The sequence below is a fragment of the Centruroides sculpturatus genome, unplaced genomic scaffold (assembly GCF_000671375.1).
Source record: "Centruroides sculpturatus isolate CEXI.00-Female unplaced genomic scaffold, Cexi_2.0 scaffold602, whole genome shotgun sequence".
NCBI classification, from domain to species: Eukaryota; Metazoa; Arthropoda; class Arachnida; order Scorpiones; family Buthidae; genus Centruroides; species Centruroides sculpturatus.
In genome coordinates this window covers 131,260-151,996 of record NW_019384890.1, presented here as the reverse complement: position 1 = coordinate 151,996, position 20,737 = coordinate 131,260, and the positions used below count along the sequence as shown (strand labels likewise).

The 20,737-nt window shown below is 29.8% G+C and overlaps 2 protein-coding genes across 2 annotated transcripts in view; both read right to left on the bottom strand.

Moving 5' to 3' along the window:
* LOC111631202 (E3 ubiquitin-protein ligase TRIM9-like) overlaps positions 1–15,616 on the bottom strand; it is a 63,738-nt gene extending 48,122 nt beyond the window's left edge. The window contains exon 1 of the mRNA XM_023375407.1: positions 14,593–15,616. Coding sequence (XP_023231175.1) covers positions 14,593–15,345 — 753 coding nt within the window. The 5' untranslated portion in view covers positions 15,346–15,616. The remainder of the gene's footprint in view (positions 1–14,592) is intronic.
* Positions 15,617–16,475: 859 nt separating this feature from the next.
* Positions 16,476–20,737, bottom strand: part of LOC111631199 (zinc transporter ZIP9-B-like) — a 47,418-nt gene continuing 43,156 nt past the window's right edge. Inside the window, exon 7 of the mRNA XM_023375404.1 lies at positions 16,476–17,612. Within this exon, the coding sequence (XP_023231172.1) occupies positions 17,373–17,612 (240 nt within the window). The 3' untranslated portion in view covers positions 16,476–17,372. The remainder of the gene's footprint in view (positions 17,613–20,737) is intronic.

Genomic DNA, 20,737 nt, shown 5'->3' with positions numbered 1-20,737 from the left:
GATCGATAGAGTCTAATAAAACTCTTGATTCCCAGGAGCAGATTGTTATAGACAACGTCAATAACTAGGATATACGGATAATATTGCCTATTGTGACGTCATTTGACGAGAAGATCCGTACCATTTATTAATATACGAATTTAAATAAAAATAGATTGCCTTTTTTATTACAAAATTCAACTTTTTTTTTATTTTTTGTTTTGTTTTGTTTTTTTTACATTTCAAAAATACCGTTGGAAGAAGAATTTTCAAGTTTTATTTCTATTATTAACGGCTTTTAAACTCAATAGTTTCGTTGGATAAATTCAAATTTAAATAAACTCATCAGTTTCGGACGATCGAATTTTATTGGTTGATTTAAAAACCTGTAAACAACTCTAATTGGATAAATTCAAATATTCGAATAATTAATATATTTTATTGGACGATTATTTTTTTTTAAAAAAAACGTATCCGTCTTCCATTGGTTAAATTCAAATTTCGAAATAACGATCGATTTTAACTGAAACATACTTTACAGTTTTTTTTTCCTTCTGTTTTAAATTTTAAATTCGTCTCGATTGATTGGTTAATATAAACTAATTGCGTCACAACGGAGAAACATTTTAAATTCTTAATTGGTTAATTTAAATTTTCGTTCGTTTCAAATTCTGCTGATTTAAAATAATTAAAAATTTAACTAAAAATTTATACGAAATTAATTTAAAAATTTAAGAAATAAATAAAGCATTTTTTTTTTAAATCTTAATTTGTTTTATTTTTATTATTTATTTGTACGATTGTCAATCATTATGTAAACTTAATAAACTTAATTAAAATTTAACTTTTAAGTGATTATTTTTTTAAGTAAAAAAATACTTTTCGGTTATATTTAAAATTTAAAAAAGTATAGGCCTATATATTATATTTTTAACACACAATACGATTTTTTATACTTTTAAAACATTATATTTTTACAATATATAGGCTATAACATTACACTATTGATCCATATAAAAGAGACTAAGAAGAATAAACTCAACAAAATGGTCAAACGAGTTTAACATCAGTTTGTCCATTCGCTAACAAAGTTAGTATCTTGACAACCACAAGACTCTAAATACTTTACAGTTCAAAGCTTCTGTCACTTCGAAAATCAAGAGTCCCACTTACGCTCCAACTGAAGTAAAACTCTGACTCTTCCTGTTGTCTAGCTTCCTCTAGAACTGAATTCTGGATTGTCAGAATGTAAACTTCATATTCTGACAATCCGGATCAGAATTCAGTTCACTGACATAATATAATTCGCCAAATAGTAAATTATATTACAGACAGACTTTTGTTTTGATGTTTTATCGTGTTTATAAAATTTGCAATATATATATATATATATATGTATTATAGTTTTGTTTTTTCTTTCTTTCTTTAAATACAATAATTTCAATACGTTTAAAAAAAAATTGCAGTTAAATTTACAGCGTTCGGTAATTGGATAGTTTGATACACCAAATCAGCGTTGATTGGTTAATTTAAAACTGGACGTTCAAAACTTTCGACTTAATTGGCTTATTTAAATTCGAATTTAATAAATGATATTTATTAGTTAAATATGACTTACAAATATTTAAATTTGGCACGATAATATTATTAAATTTAATCGTGGCTAAAACATGATTTTGTAATAATATTTTTTTTTACTGAAGAATTTAAAAATTTATATTATGATATTTATTTATTAAAATAACGTATAAAAATAAGAGATTTCCCATTAATGTCTGTTAATAATTAAGAAAGTACTCAATAATATAGCTTAAGTTAACTTTAGTTATAGGTTCTCACTAACGGCTGTTTAAATAATAAAATAACCAATAACGACATATAGTCATTTAGAAGAATTTCTTCCCCTTCTTTTCTTTCATATCGAATTTTTCCCCCCATTTTATTCTATAATTTACAACGTAGTCAATAATAAACAGTAGAGCAGATGTTGTAACGGATACAGAACTTCATCGTTTGCCAATATCTAGTCGAAAATCATAAAATTTTCATAAAATACTTGGCGCAATTGGGCTATAAATTAATAGTTTTCCTATAAATACAGGTATCTTAAAACTTAATAATAAGAATTAGGTTAATAGTTTCATAAACCGGATCGTTAATACTAAGAGATGATTATATTATCACATGTTTGAATATTCCCATGTTAATAACGAGCGTAGTTAATTTTACGATTTTTGAATATTTTATTACATCCCTATTGGTTAATTTCAATTATATAAACTCGCAGCTCATTGGTTAACAAATTTAAAATTTAAATTTTCAACTGTCCAGTGAACCAATTTGAAAATTCTTTTTATAACTTAAGGTTTATTTTTTTTCCCTTTTAAATGGAGAATTACGAATTTAATTATATCGAAAAATGTTAAAGTAAATTAACTGTCCTTACAATATTATTAGAAAAAAATTATTAGGATTTTTTATGGCACGTGATACTTAAAATAATGTCATCAAGTATGACATAACTGACATACCAAGTAATTTTTAATAATAAATGACAGTCTTTTCATCTTATGATTAGATAATTATCAGAAATTAAAGGTTATTTTTATATTATAGAAAGGTGGTTCTTAAACCGGGTTCACGCACCCCCGGAGGTGCAAGATTCCTTTCTAGAGGTGTTAGGGATTCACAATATTTTTTTATATTGTGAATTCCTAACGTAGAAGTTCCACGTTAGGAATTCCCAATATAAAAAAATGTAAATGTTCCTAATTTCTAAGTTTTACATTAGGAATTAGGAAGAACCCTAGAGGTTAGAGTCCCTTCCTAACTCCTAGAACCCTTAAAGAATAAATAAATAAATTTTTCTTCCTGGATATAAGGGGTATATTTTAAAAATTTAGGGGATGAAGGAAGATATCACAACATAAAGTAGTTTACAATGTAAGATATGCTTTACAAGAGATATTATGTAAAATTACTTAAATTAAATTACTGTGTACTTGTTATAATTAAGTAAAGTTAATGCGGAAGAGATGCCAGAAGTTAATATTTTATCTATTGAATAACTTGATACCATAATTTCATTAAAAGTAAGCAAACACTATCTATTATTTCTACATACAGTGAATATTTTTCGGCTCTATAATCATTAAGTTTATTAATATAATTAGAAGTAAACGTCTTTAAGTGTTAATATTCAACATAATGTATGTTAAAATATACAGCCAGTCCTAACTAAAACGTCAATTATTACTTGTACTTGTAAACAGATCATTCCATACTTTATACATTAAATAGAGAACTTTTCAGTATCTATGAAGTTACGAAATATATATATACGTATACATAAGTTTGTGTGTGAAATTTTGAAAATCACGTAATTTACTAATAGCAATGATGCAAAATCGCGCATTTAACAATTCACAGATACAGTAGACTCCCTATAACACTGTAGATAATTCCGTGTTATACGAATTCCATGTTGTACGAATCACTTAGATTTTGCAAATACGTGAGCCGTACACAGCCCGGCACACGTATTTGTAAAATCTAAGTGACTCGTACAAAATGGAATTCAAATAACACGGAATTATCTACAGTGTTATAGAGGGTCGGTCTACTGTATTTAAGGGTTCTCTAATATTTATGGAGAAAATCCACTCAAGTATCCATTGGCACTTTACGAAGGTGATGCTATTTAAGAGGACGTTATATCGAGTTCTCACTACAGTTTTTAAACTGTAGAATATATATATATATATAATTATTATTATCATTTTACATTTTCTAGTTTAAATATTAGCGTTTTTAATCTGTAACAAATTATTTCAAACTACGTTTAGACCTCGATACAGCGCCATTCTAACTACCGCCACTCTCCCCACCGGTACTTGTGAATGGATCTTCTCCATAAATATTAAATAGGGAAGAACCCTTCAGTCTCTTTAAATTACTAAATGTAGGGTTTTGTATTTCATATGCCGTTATTATCAAACTTTTGTGTAGATCTCGTTACAAAATTTCACTATTTGAGATACTTCAGTTTAAGGCCAAACTCGATTTAGAGGCGAAAGAATAGTGGCGTTAAATCGAAGTTTTAATACATATTTACTTCGAATTATCATTTGATTTTTTCCTCTAAAAAGAATTTCTGTTTAAATTAGTTTTGCTCAAGTGCATACTACAACTCTATTATTCCTGTTATACTTTTTATTCTTTGTAATTATTCATTTAAGCATTCTTTAGTGGCATTCTGCTGTCTTATACATCATTAAAGTAATTTTAACTCAGTCTTATACATTATTTATTACGTGTAATGTCTTAAAAGTGGGTTATTTTATTTTTTTTCAATATTTAAATTTCCCTTTAGCTAATGTTAAAACTCAATTATAACGTTGAATAACTGTCGCTTACGTCAAAGTTATTATAGAACGTTATGATAAGGAAAAATATGAAAATTATTTAAAAATAATAAGCAATAATAATGAAAATATCAGTTAAATGTTAGATTGAAAATGCTTCATATTTAATATATTTATAATAATTTAAAGTAGGTGATCCAAAAATCAGTTAACCGTGTTTTAAGTATAATTACGAATATTAATTGCAAAGTGAGTTTACAGCAACGTATTTTTTCTTCTGAAAAATTGGTGGAAAATATAATTAGATAGATAGATATTTGAATAAAGCAGCAATTTAACTTTTACAATAGTTAACTGACTTTTGGACCACCTCGTACATTTATATACGAGACGATCGTAAATAAAATACCCCCATTAAACGCTGTCTAAAGAGATATTTAGCAGCCGAAATGCAAACCAAATCTGGTATGGTGACGTTTTAGGACACGTGGAAAACATTTCATTAAAAAATAATTAGTACAAAAACTCACCTATGTGGCACTTTTGGCGCTGCAAAAAGGGGAGGGGGATAAAACGGTGTCATCTGTGGAAACAGTTGAAAAGTGTGGTGTAAAGAATACATGCTGAAAATTTGGCAGCTTTGAAAAACAGTGTCGCAATGCACGTGAGGAGAATCACAGAGGACCAATTACGATCGGCTATTGAACACACTGCTCATCGCCTTCAGGCTTTACACCTTCAGAATGAGGACCAAATTGAACCATGCATTTATGTACTGTATATGACTCTTATAGAAATAAAATGTTTGTTACTTGCAGCGTCAAAAACGCCATATTGGCAACTTTTGGCACTAAATTTTTTACGGGTATGTCCTGTATTGTCAACATACCAAATTTGGTTGCATTTCTTCTATTTAACGTTTTCTAGATTTAGTAGGAGTACTTCAATTACGATCACCCTATATAAGATGAGCAAAATAAGTCGTTAAAACAGATTTATATAATTAATTTACCTCAAAATATTCGGAAAGAATGTAAATATAAGCAGGTTAATTCGCGAAGAGCAGTGTAAAAATTTCGCATGATCGCAGTTTATGTGCCGATAAACACTGTAAATTTCTTTAAAGCACCGGTCGTATTGTAGAATTATTTTAAAAATACAGCAAACAAGGAATAAAAATTTAATAAATTAATTAATAAAATATAACATTTACACGCGTTTTTATTGAAACACTAAGTACAGATATTGATGCTAATCCACGATTCAAACACAGCTTAATTTTAGTAACAATTAACAGCTGGGGACTGATCAAAATTTATATTTAGTGGAGAAGCATTATAAAAAAAACAGAAAATTCTTTCCACCCCCCCTGCTTGACGAGATAAAAATAAAAGTTTGTTTAACTAAATGTTGATTCAGACTACCTCAAACTGTTTACACAGATTATAACAACTTTACTTATCAGAGAGACCAAAGAAACAAATCAAAGTTACACCGATGGTTTGTACAAAAGATTCAGTGAGTAACTATGGCAACGTGAGACTGGTTAGGTCCCACGAGAGATTGCCAAATAATACATTACGTTTCACCTCACCTAAAGGTCAACGGGTCATTTGCAGTCAGCTCTTTGCCTTTTTGTGTTTCGATCGGCTGCGCCATACAGATGATGTCACCGCCGGTTACGTAGTTTGTTGACGTCACACCGGGGCGAAATTTCGTACAAAATTTAATTAGGCGCGTGACTTGATAGGCCCTTTTTTTTTTTTTTTTAAATTCGGATTCGGAGGAGGACAGAATCCATAATCCTCGAACGAGAAAGAAGAAAAATTCAGTCAGGATTGTATGGAAAGGGCATCCAAAAACTGTTGATAAAGTTTCGCGGGATTCTAAAATCTTGGTTTTTATCATTATGTTTATTTTTATTTTGCTTCATTTCCTTCGTTTTCTTAATTTTATTTGTCTAAACTTATTAGTTCTTACAGTCTATTTACTTACTTTATTTTCAGTTTTTTTTTTTATTTTTCCTTTTATATTTCGGCTTCAAGAAGATTCTTTGGAAAAATTTACAAAAAAAATATAAAAAAAAAGTTCATGAAATTACTAGAGATTTTTAGATCTTAAAAATGTACTGTACACATAAAAGTACATAAAGAAGGATTTTTTTTTTCTTATGTAAATTAATTTTATAATTTGTTAATTCTGACGTGAAGGAACAAAGGAATGGAGTTATTGACAAAAATTAATTAAATATTCTGAAATACTTATTTAAATTAGGATTATATAAAAAAAAATTAAATTAATACAATAATAATTCCATCTTTCAGCTGATCAGATAACATCACAGGATATATACAAACAAATTAATTTATTATATATTAAAATATTGTTTCTAGATAAATAAAATTAAAAAATATATATATAAATCAAGAGTTAATCTAAAATTTTAATTAATTAATCGATTAAACGTGAAGAAAATCGAATTTAACGTTTTTTTTTCTACTTAGTTAAAATTTAAAATTTGAATTTTCGACGTTAACCAATCAAGCATTACAATGAAATGACGTCAGACAGTTTCGAAATCATCTATTGGTTAAGTTAAGATAAATCAACGAATAATTGAAACAGTGACGAAATCGATTATCTTCTTCCTAATTGGTTGAATTCAAATTTGAATTCTGCAATTAAATAAGTAAAATATTTAATGCCATTTGAATAAGCCAAAACGAATTAATTACAGAGGCGTATCTAAAGTTACTTTACCAGTCATATTTATATAAATGTTTATAAAAATTCAACTCGGTATGCTTTTTTTTTTTTTTTAAATATTTTTTCCGACATGAAAATGGTTTTAGCACTTAGAAAACTTGGCTAAAAGTATGAATGCCGGTAAAAGTATATCTTTAGAAGTAAGGGAGGGGAGGGGGGAATTTTTGAGAATAACTCAGAAAGACAAATTTAGATGGTATTGCCAAATGACGGAAATCTGTGTCCTCGAAACCAACTAAAGACTATTTTAACATCGATCTTGCACTCTCATCGGGGAAAGCATTCATTCACAGATGGCAACATTGCGTGCCTGGCTTCAATCACGTGATGGGACAAATCACGTGACGCTGATGGCAGAAGATTGCTTTGCAAACTGATGGAACCAAGTTTTAAAACTATTTAATTATTTTACTCCATTAGAATTTATAAAAAAAAAGAGAGCGATTTTAAATCGATTGGCCAATCAGAACGACCATCAGATACAGATATGTAACTAATTAAAACAAAAAGAAAAAATAAAACAGGAGGAAGGAGACTACTTCCATTTACAAACCGCACGTCAACACACAAATTTCGTAGTTTGATACAGCAATATACCATTAAGGAAACACGCTGACGATCTGTGTTTTTTGGCCAAGTATTATAGAGCATTATCACTAATAACGTTAGACTATGCACTTTGTTCTAGAATTATCAGCTTAGTTAAGTTTCTAAACATTCTTCGGAGTTTGTTTATCTTTTTTTTTTTTTTTTTATTAATCAAAAATCAGGAAGAAAGTCAAGAGAAAATCGAAAATCTAACGTATATTCTTCAGGAGAAGAATGTATATTTTTTGGTGAAAGTATCCTGTAAAGAAGTGTAGTTGATGCAAGGGGGGAGAACAATATATGTCATGCTACATGAGCACTTCTCCGGTGACAGAAAGAAGCTAAAGTCTCTCCTGTCTCCGGTGAGTGACGGGTCACCGGAAGATGACTGAAGAATGATGTCGATAAATCACACTTCTTGGTACATTTTTTTCCGCCATTTTTTTTTTCTTTTTAAAAGAAAGGTGTAAAGTGAATCGAGAAAAATAAAGATCGCAATGGATAAAAGATAGCTCATTGCTATTTTTAGATAAAAAAAAAAAGAGTAACTTACTTTAAAAAGTCACATTTTGTTATAAATATGCAATTCGAAATGTTATAAAAATTACCTTTTTTTTTCCTCCCCTCCCCATTATTTTCGAATTTCCAATTTTTAACAATACCAAACTGAAAAATGAGTGAAAATTGTGGATTTAAAAAGAAGTTGGCAACATTATTGCTGGACTTTTCTGGCATTCTTTATTTGTTTTCATCCCTAATAATTGCTATCATTATGTCTTCACATTGGTTCTGAAGATATTAAGTGGATGGGGCCATATCTCCCGAATTAACGGTCCGATTTTCCTGAAAATTTCTAGAAATATTTCTCCATAAAACACAATTCTTCTGGCAAAATTTTGGAAATTTTCGACTAAAGGCACAGGAGTTATTAAGCTTTAAAGTGGGTTAAAAAATCGACGTTTCAAAGTCTGTTGAGTCAAAAAACGTAAAACTTTTTGGGGGGGAGATCATTTTTGTGACTTCCCTCTATTATATTAATATAACAGCAGGATAATATCATCATTATTTTTCTATATTTATCACGCAATTAATCAATTAATTTAAAAAAAAAACACCCCTTCTTTTAGTAAAAGAAATTCAATCACGAATGCAACATTAAAAATTCCAAATTGCAATTTATTTTATTCAGGAGATATTTATAAAAGACATTTATTTAATTAACCAAAAATTAATGGATAAATTTAAATTTAGCAATATACACGTTTTTTATTATTACGAATTCTTTAAGCTAATTTCTTAAGTCAATTAAGAAAAGTAGAAATGTTTTCTAAGTTCTACAGAAAAGAACGTAAAAAAAAAAGAAAAGAAAAAATTCATCCATTAAGAAGCCATTTTACAGCAAAACTTAATCCATTTTATAAAAGAAAAGAAGAAAAAGAAATATATAAAATTACATCTTAATCAAATAAATTATTGGTAAAATAAAATAAAAATTACGATTCAACATTTTGAATTTATTATGCCATTTACGTCATTATTGTCGTCACATATCTGAGGGGGGAAACACTCAATGGACGAATTTTATCTACGTCACAATAACAGGATTACTCTTAAAAAAAATGGCCGAAGAAGAAGGAAAAAAATCATCCATTTTTACTTCAAAAATATTAGAATGAAAGTTCGTAAATTCATATCTTTATCAGCTTTAAAGTACTAAAAGATTACGAGGAAGAAAAAAAAAAAAAAGGTGAAGACGACGATCAATTTACTGCAGTAGATTCGTTTCTATCAATTAATATTTTTAAATTGCAGACAAAGGGCGATGATATCCCAAGTTAAAATTCATACATTATTCAATAATTATATTTCAGTTCGAGAGTATAATACATTAGTCGGCCATTTTTGAAAGTCAGATTCCGTTATTGATGTATGGCATCCCAGAAGATTCGATGGCGAATTTATATAGGTAATTTTGATAAAGGTCAGATATCGAAAAGATATATAAAAGCAGGGCTTTTGAAACTACACGATTCCATCACAGATAACAAACGTGGACTAGATGGATAATGCCAAAGCATTAGAACAAAATGTCACTGGCTTAAATCACCGTGCAGCTGAGTAAATAAACAAATACTGCTCTTGGATAAATTAACTGTTTACAATGGTATATCCCTGGAATGTTTCAAGAGTTTGGGCGGAGTGGCATGCTCTAGTTTTTGTACTAAATGAGACATCACACGAAGCACTCGCGTGACTAAGAGCTGGGATTATCTATAAACCGTATGTAAATGTCATTTTTCAAACTAAGAAATTACTTTTTATATATATAAATTATAATTCGAAATGGAGTTATGCAAAGGATAAGAGAGATCAAACCTGGCTTACTAATTAATTCTGAATAGTAATGCAAGTTGTAAGTGGTTAATCCTTAAGGATTATTACAGTAACTAATTATACAGCTGTGTTTAATGGTACTAATTTTACAACTGAATTATCACGTATTATTAAGTTAATTAATATTTTTTTTCTTTTTTAAATCATTCCACGTCTTCTAAGGATCTATTTGGGGGAAAAAAAAAGTATTTGATGGAGGTCAGTTTTAATAAGGCAAGAGAGAAAAACTAGAGCTTATAAAACTACTTTTCTGTCTCCACCCAATGTTTCTAAACTAAAAATAATCTTTCCAAGACATCACCCATGATTAATAATAAATATTTTTTCGGAGAAAATTATTTAACAGTAGACTATTTTTTTTCCACGTTAAATTATTAAGTTTTTAAATCGGTTTAAAAGTAAATTCTACCTAAGTAAACAGTACGAACTTTGAACCATTGTTTAAATCACAGCTTACGGGGATGGAAGTCCACGGCACATCACCCGTTTATTTTTTTATTTCTTACAACAAATTCGAGAAATTGGGCGGAGGTATTGTCATTCGACTTTCATTTGAATATATACTAAACAACAATCCGTTAAAGAGACGTTTCAATTTGAATAAATTCGAATTTCACTCCGCCCAATGACCAATCTCTCGGGATGAGTGCCATTAAGAATTTTCTTTCGATATTTTTGAATTGAAACTTCTTTTACAAACAGAAGAAAAAATAAATAAAAAATACTTCTTATGTAAAGGTATTCTTTCCCCAATTTTTTTTTTTTTTTTTTGTATTATTTAAATTTGCAAATATTCAACATTTTTAAAGTTGGGAATTTCTTGCTAAAAGGAAAAAAAAGTGTCCAAGTTTCGAGTGGATGCTTTTTAAAAATACGTTTCGATAAATTGTATTATGAATAATGTATTTTTAAGATATATATATATATTTTTTCTCCTCTTCTTATTCTTCTTGTGTAAGTGAAAGTAGCCCTTGAATGCTACTTTCACTTTGTACCGGATGGGGAACTTGTAAAATTGTAATGATGTCAAGAATTATTTGGATGTGGACAGAGTTGTCACTCCAATTTACTTTTATCTATGGAGTAAAACAAAACCGGAATGACATTTATTCAGTTTGGGCCATTTAGCCCGTTTTGCCGCCATTGTTCAATTTAAACAAGTAGACGATTCCATTGTGAGAATTTAACAATAAAAAAAAAGAAAGAACCTGGCAGAAATATTTATTCAAATCGTTGTATATACGCATTTTGATTTGAAAAATATTTATAAATATTCTACGAAATACAGTACTCTCTCTTGCTAATCCGGCACACGTCTATTATAATGCTTTTCTTATTCATTTTTTTTTAAAATGCCCATAATCCGTATACACTGTACACAATTTCACAACAACAAAAAGAATCGGTACATTTCGTGTCATCCATTCAATACCTTTTATGTCTGTACACTCAGTAATCCGGCACACCTAAATGGACGGATTAACAAGAGACTAGTGTAATAATATACATTTGTATAATACTTATGCTTTACAAAGTGCTCGCATGATTTTGCATGAGCATTAATATGTAATTAACGACACTTGATAATACTTATATTATTTATTACAAAATTATAAACGTAAATAGTTATGTGTACGTATACAAAAGCAGACATAGAAAAACAACAATAGAAGCAGGAACCAGTACTACAGAAACAGTTTAATTACATAAGCTTGATAAAATAAATTGAATGAAACATTCCAGCTCTCAATAACAGGAAGAATATTCTTTAAAAAAAAGAACTGAAGAGAGAAAAATCTGACAAAAGAAATATGGTTGCCGCAGCTGAAATTCTATATTCTGTCAACATTACTCTAGGCGTTAAAACATGGACGATAGACAGAAAAGTTTGGTAGGGATTATTCGTTTCGACTGCAGATTCAAAGAACTTTGTATAAATAATGATGGGTTAAAATATTTTCTAAGACAAAAAAACCAAACTTCACAAGTAAGTTGGCAACATGGAAAATTGCGTGTAACACACACACACAAACGCAATAATTACTCTGTAATTAAATTCCGATTATGATTAATGAGAAACTCGGAATGCTTTTAAGTAAGTGAGAGATGTCTGCAAAGTAAGTGAAAAGAATAGAAAATATATTACAAATATGCATAAGGAATACGAAGAGTTTCCGGATGTTAAGTGTATTTTCGGTACAGTACATACAAATTCAAAATTTATAGGCACTTCTCTATAGATTTTAACGAGAAAAAAACGCATATAACACCACGCCGTATGCTAGAATGATGTCACCATGCACTGCTTATAATACTCAAAAGACGTAACGCAACGTGTCGCTACCGAACCCGACAATTTTAAATTTAAAAAAAAATTTAAATAAAAACATACCTTTTTTATTATCCAGGGGGCGCGCTTATATACACTACCGATTGATTAAAGGTGTGCTTAAAATTAGACCTAATTCCTTATCTAATTATTAATATTTACAATAAATAATTACATCCATTCGAAAGGGAATAAATAATTACAAAAGTTTTTAGAGAAAAAGTCATAAAACTTTTATAAATTAAAAAAAAAAAAAAAATTAAATACTAAAATTAACTCACTGCCATCTGCTGCATAAATTAAGAACTAATTAATTTAATAACATAATTATTATTATTGTTTCTACAAGAAAAAATTTATAAACTTTTCAAAAATTANATCTACTAAAAAAATAACCGAATATAAAAATGTATTAAATATTAATGGGACAAGAAGGAATAAAAGATGTAAATACTGTACAGTGTACGTTTAATTATTATTATTGTTTCTACAAGAAAAAATTTATAAACTTTTCAAAAATTAAAGGGGAGAAAAAAGTAACTGGAAGAAACATAAAAAGGGGGAAAGCACATCCTTATAACTTTCTATTGAGTATCGACATGGGGTAAAGGAACTCCTGTGGAGAAGGCGCCATACTTTCAACAATAAATCGACACACCATGAATTTTTTAGGAGACTTATTTCATTATAAATAATATATTTAAATGCTTTAATCTAACATTGAAATTAGATAATAAAGCTTTAGTGATAAACTGTAATGATTTCCAATAAATTGTTATTATTCGCTCGAGTGTCTTTGTGTGTTTTAGCTTGATAATACGACTTCTATGAATTAACTCCTTTGTTATCACCAATCAATAATAATACTAAACAGTATATATTCTGGATTAGAAATTAAAATATACTCTCCTACACATTACTCTACTAAAAAAAAATCCACAGAAAGTACAGGAATTAGGCCAAAATTCATACGAAAAACTAACCTAGAATAACAGTAAAATCTGTAAACAATAAAGGAACAGAGGAGCGCCCAACTTGTACAAATAATTAGGGAACACAGAGGAGAGTGACTACTGAAAAACACGGGGTTGTAAAATAAAAATGTAAACACCCCACGGAGTAAGCTAACACGAACGTAAAAAAAAAAGAAGACCCTTTTCTAGTTAACGTCGTCATAAAAAGACACCTTTCCGGACGTTTAGAGTTTCGAAAGGTGGTTAACTCTCTGACTAAATATATATACACTGAAGATCAGAATTCAATATAGTAAATCCCCGTTCCAAGATTTACAGTAATCGGAAGGGAAAGCAAAATCTTAAAAAAGGAGGAGAGCGGATCATCTTCTGAACTAGATTAAAAAACAATATGGCGACTAATCCGAGCTTATATAAAATAAAAAAATAATAATAAAAGGAATCAATCCGATTGTTTGCCTTTCTTATAAAACTTATCGTAGCGGAAGTAAAGCAATAAATGTATCAGATGTTAACTTCAATATACTGTTAATGGAAGTAATTGAATCTACTTGCAGCAACAGACAGTCTGTTGTTTTTACAAGAAAAGTGACAGCAGCTGTCTCAAAAATGGTCCCAGTCAATTGGAGAGTGACAGAAACGTCAACACATCATTAACTACACTTTTCTCTTAACTTTTTTCTTCTCTCTCTCTGTCTCTCCACCCCCCATTTTTTCCTTCTTCTTCTTTTTCTAGTGTTTAATATTATCGGAATCATCCCATTGACGAAAGGCTATAAAAGGTAGCAGTCAATAAAGATTTAACCCAGATTGTCTAGACTTTGCGAACTCACTCCAATAAAAAAGGGGGGAAGTTTTTTATTTTTGTAGAGGAGGTGCACTTCTGGAACAGGTTTTCTTTAAGAAATTTTATATAGAGGAAAGGGAGAGAGAGAGAGGGGAAAAAAATGGAGCCTGCCATTCATTTACATCTTAATAGCCAGTGATACTACGCCATGTGACACTAGAAAACGGTGCCTGTGCCACTGCTGCTTTACGACGCTATAACAAGACCGCAGTTTTAGATGTCTATGAATTATTCAGAATAACCCTATCTTGCGAAGTCAGTGGGTAAGTTAACCACCCATAAATCACTCCCCCCCTATTAAATTTTGGGAAGGGGGTTTTAAATTCTCTGGTTAACATAAACTTCACTTACCTTCTGCGCTTTGCACATGGATCCTAATGCCTGTACATCGTGACTCACATGACGGCCGTCTTGCAAACACAATACACAAACGGGTGCTTTGCACATCATGCAGTACATGCTAAGAGCTTCCTCCACGTGTTCGCAGCATTTTGGTTCTTTACTCTTATTTTTGGCTTTGATCCCCGCTTTACCCTGCTGAGGGGTGAGTAAGTTGTGTTTGGCTAAAGGACCTCTCGGGGGGTGGCAGTTGTCGCGGCAGGGCGTGCAGTAGAACACCTCGCACTGCTCGCACATCACGGCAGCCACCTGAGGGTCACCCTCGCACAATTGACAATAGATGGGAAGGTTTTTGCTCTCTCCATACTTGTCCACTATATTCTGCAGGGCTCGGTTTTTGGGCAGATTGTGGGCACCATTCTCGTCGAAATATACTACCTTACGGCACAGAGGGCACGTCAGAGACAGGGCGCTACTCTGAAAGGGCGGAAAGAGTATGCCTTGAATGTTGGGGGTGCCCACGTAGCTGTTTGGCCTACTGCTGCACACCACCCCGCTGTCGGTTTCGCTCAGGAGGCTAAGTTTGTCCACGTCCGGATAATCGGCGATTTCGTTGATGTTCGACTCTTCCGATGGCTGTTGAACATTTTGAGCCGGTTGCTGTATGTGAAGGGCGCAATTCAAACACAGAGAATGGTAGCAGGGTAACAGAACGGGGTTGTTGTAGAAGTGCTTACATTCGGGACAGCGCAGTTCGTCCTCCATCTCCCATCACAGCACACTACCGAGTGGCGAGTGCAGCAGACGACGGACTCTGTACCCGGCGCATGCGCCCTGCTCATCTAGTTTCGGTTTTGCTAAACAGGAAGTGACGAAGGAAAAAAATTTCGAATTTTAAAACTACCAATCGTGTTCGAGGTTACAAGAGAGTTATCCGTTATTAATTTTTATTATTTAAAATGTTAAAATAGTGCCGATTTTTAATTTCTTAAGCAAAGTTATTATTTCATTTTTCTTAAAATTAATAAATAATTTAAAATGAACTTTAATATTCCTAGTGAAAAAAAATAATAAGTTAATAAATTATATTCTGCATTTAATATTATTATTATTGCTCGAAATATCAATTATTTTATATGTAACTTAAAATCGTAACGACAGATGGCGACACATGCGTACTAGTAGTCTGGTGTTTCGAATTTTTTAAGTAAAAGCTTAAATATTATCGCATTACATTAAATTTAATTTTTGGTAGTGACCCCCATTGTACTGTACATAATTATAAACATTTCGTCACCCCCTTAAAATTACCATGTAATTAACGGATTGAAAACAATCTCTAGCATCAATAGATAGAGGAAACAGGTCCATGAAAAAGTCCAAATCCTCCTCACATTTTCATGGACCTGTTCTCTGGCCTGACCATTTTCTGTGGATAGTTTCAAAGGAGCTAGAGTCCTAAATCTTATCTTTACAATGGCAATGAAGAAATTTATGTAAATATTGCAAAAAAAAATGTACTTAGGGAGGAATAAAGGAAGCATAAATCTATTCTTGGCATCCTCTAACAACACTAGGTTATGCTACTGATACTGTATAAGGTATTCCCTATTTTTAATTTACCTAAAGTTCTACGGAAAATGACAGTTGGAAGTCACGAAGCAGTTTGACAACTGATTTTTATATCTTTGACTGTTGTAGGAGGTGAGAATATTGTTTCGCAATGCCCCAAAGTGAACTGCATATGGTTATAACCCAAACATTTCCATTGTGTATTCTGGTAAGTGTCTTACTGAAGCTACTTTGTGACTATTCTGTACAAAGGAATTAGCAGATTATGTCGTTCAAGACCTTCGTCGTCAAGGAATGCAATAGTTTAAGTACAAATATACACATTTTAACAAAAATTCATTGCTCATTTTATTGACATTTAGTTGTATATACAAATATAATCTTTTGTGCAAGAAATGCAGAAATCTTAAGATAAATACAATTCGACGAAACATAAATAGTCGATAATTCAGTAAATAAAAATCTTCTACGAAGCCGAGAGTATGCCTATAATATTACCAATTTTTTCACTGGATAAAAAATAAATAAATAATTTTTATCTCTTATAAATGAAATCCCTTCACAATTTCTAATTTTAACTTGATACGAGAACATAATTGCATTATTAACAGTTTCTAATTACGCAAAATATAATTTTGGCTTGAGAGAAACTTAATTGTCTTGATTTCGGAAGAATTTTCAAAGTTTGATTGCTCGAACGGAAGAATTTACAAAATGCCTAAATATAAATTTGATTTTATTTTGAGGAACTTAAGAGAATTTTCCCATTAATTTCTTTAGGAGTGATTGATAATTTCGTATTTGATTTTGTTTATGGAAGTTTGCATGCTCCTTAAGAAATTTAAATAATATTTTTGTCCCTTAGGAAGCTTAATTTTGAAAAAAACACCTAAAATCCCATTGTAAATTATGATACAGAATGTTATGGGGTAAATGTGTAATGACATAAAAATTACTCAGAAAATAAATAAGTTTAAGCGAAGATTATAATTAAAATTTTCAACTTATCGAATAATACAATACCAAGAAAAGCACTGTTAACCGTCATTATGTTTCTTTGTCGTACTAGGTATGGAATGATTGTCGGCATATTTTCGTCCGATAGTTTAAATTTAAAAATAAATGACTAACCTTATCTGTAATTAAAAACATAATTCACGTAAAACGGCAATGACCACAGACATGCTATTATTTTTTCTTTTCGTTTAAACGACAAAGAATCAGTGATGATGATGTACCGACAACAGCATTGGTAAGAATGCGCCGACTACCAGCGCCAACAGTTCCATCTTCCTGAATCCTTTGATATCGGACGAGATGTCGCCATTTATGGAATGAGAGTGGCTTCGGCTGGAAATCTCAGGCAGCACGTGAACCGTGGCCACGTATAAGAAGGTTCCTGCACTGAACAACATGGCTATTCCGGTTGCATTGTATGACGACAAAGCTTCTTTGGCTGACTAGAAAAGAAAGAAAAAAAAAAAAAACAAAGATTAAATATTAAGATTTCTTTACTTTACGGTAAAAAGTTAAATTTTAGGCTATTTTTTCCTCTTGTTTGTTTCAAAAACTAAGATAAGTTCTAAAAATAATTAGCATAAAAACATTGTAGTCTATAAATAAATTTTGGAATGAAATTCAAAAGAAATATATTTCCTTTTGTTGGTCTATTGCATTTGAAAATGATGACTCAGATGCATTTAAATTGTGGCAATTTAAAATTATAATAAGAGAATTTCTTTTCCTCTAGTTTATGTACATTTTCATTGTCTGATAAAAATCTATATAATTTTCTTCATTACTTGCATTTTCAATATAAAACTGCTGAATCAGGTAAGTTAGAGTTGGCGTAAGAAGCAGCGAATGAAAATTGAAATGTATTCATTTTAGAAACAAAATTATTGCAAAATATCTTAATCATAATTAACTTTAAACTGCACATTTTAAAAATTGATTCTTTTAAAGTACTATTTGTAAATGTATGGAAAATACTATGTTGATGATAATTTGTGAGATAAATGTAGATGTTTGTCAATTTCTGATATTTTGATGATGATGATGATGATGATACTGTAAAATTTAATTATATGCTAATATATAATGTAAAATTATGTTTGTTATTTTGATTAACATTAATATTTTCTGGTATTAAATACACTAATCTACATATATAGTATAATATGTAGATTAGTGTATTTGATACCAGAAAATACACTAATCTACATATTATACTATATATAAAATGGAATATCTGTCTAAATATGTTCTCTACATACTTCTAAACTCCTCTTTTGCTAATCCTGACAAAGTTTTTCATAGTTACTCTTTAGAACCTTGAGGAAAATATATGCTACCATGAAATGTGAACATTTACTTAATTTCCTTTCCTTGATACTTTGTGATAATTTAAGTTTAATAATGCAAACATTGTGTAATAACAAGGGTATCACAGTCCACAAATTCTTAGTGATAATTTTAGAGTTTAGGGCCTTTGGATTTGGAAGCTTCATGAAAATAATGCTGCTGATTCAAGTTGACTTAAGATTAAAATTAAGACCATATTAAGTTTGGTTATGTTTTCCTTAATTATTTTTTACTCATGCAATGCTAACATTTTAATAAAATACTGCTTACTGTATTAAACTTTTAAACAACTATTGTATTTCTAAGTTGAGTTCTTAATACTAAGGAATATATATATTACATTAAAAATTTATGTTAATGTGTCATAAGTATATTTTTCTCCTAAGGCATTGGCAGCTATTTGTTCAACCCATAAGATTCTGTGAGTTAGTACATCAATGTTTAGGAAGGTATGCTAAAATATTTATGTGAAAGAGCTTTCTATTGAAGAAGATTAATAGACAGAAACTAGACTTGGACCATCAGTTAGTACAATTTTGACAGAGTCTATGTCTGTTAAACTTAGCAGGAGATACAAAATAAAATCATAGATTTGACATGATAGCCCTGATAGTTAAAAGAATGACAAGTTTTGAATGATGTAATTAAAATCCAAAATATTGGTACAGTGGTACCTCAGGATACGAAATTAATCCGTTCCGAAACTGAGATCGTATCATGAAAATGTCGTAAGGTGGATCATCTTTTCCCATACGATTACATGTAAAACTAAATAATTCGTTCCAACGCGAAAAACATACTCAAATTAAAGCCGAGTAATACATTTAAAAAAATAACTGTAGTAAGAAAAACAAATGAAAAATGCGAACTAATGTAACGTCGTATGGTGAGTTTTTGTTCGTATCGTGGAGCAAAAATATGTTCGAATTTCATGTCGTATCCTGAAAATTTCGTATGCTGGGGCGTTCGTAACCTGAGGTACCACTGTGTATATTTTTTTAAACTATGTAAAGCTATAAATTAATTTAATTAGAAAATTAGACTAGATGAAAAAACAACACTGCCTAATTCCAGTACATATTCTGTAAATAAATCAATTTATAATCTTATTACAGCTTGAAAAAATATGCCAATATTAAATTACATACTGTATCTGACACATTTAGATCAGAATTATGATAATACAGTTTAATATACAAAACAATTACATTTAAATAACATTACTGACTAATATATCTGTCTTACATTCAAAAGAAAATAATTCCATTATTTCACACTTATTTAATGTTTTTGTACAGCATTTTGAATGAGATAAAAATTCAATAAATCTAAATATAATTATGAAAATATTTTTTATTTTATTTTATAATGTCACGTTTATTTTAATTTTGTTAAAAAGAAACCTCTTTTTTTATCAACTATTTTTCAAAATAAAAGAACTCAATGTAATTCAAATTAAATTGAAATAAAATTAATTCATTGTTAAATTAGATTTTAATAATGTTTTGTGAATTAATTTATTCAAATTCTAGCAATAAATAAATTAAATTTGTTGTCATTGATTATTTTATCAGAAACGTTAAAAAAACACTTGAAATTTGAAAAATAAAATGTATGAAGAATATTTTAATTATCATGTTTTAAGTTAACATTTTATTATGTAGAATAACTCAGATTTTAGTCAACAGTACTTTGTTTTGTGTTCTAGGTACTGTACATTTATGAATTAAGAACTGAATTTAGTAGTCACAAGATATTTATCTATCATCTTTTATAAATTTGATAAATACATGATAAAAATACTATTAAATTAATTGTAAACTTTAGTTAATGTAATTAGTGAATTGCAATTTAGTCTTTACCACAAATAACTGACTTTTGTGTTCCATGTGTATTCATATTTCATGAAAAATTTAATCAATAAACCAATTCTTTTTATAAAACCATGTTTAAAATTTGTTAAGGACAATATGCTGAGTTCAAATTAGTCTTTTCTTGGTGTTTCAGTACTAACTTATGAGTTTGTTTAACTTTTATTAAGGTGGTTCCGTACATTTGGCATTCACTAAATGCTAAGCAAACATTTAACCAATACAGAGTAGTAGCATGGATGATTTACTCAAGAATAATATTCAGTATTTACCGTTTCCCATTCTGTCAGTATATTGAGCTGAATGAAAGGGAATGAATAGGTACTTATTTAGCAAACAGCAAATACTGA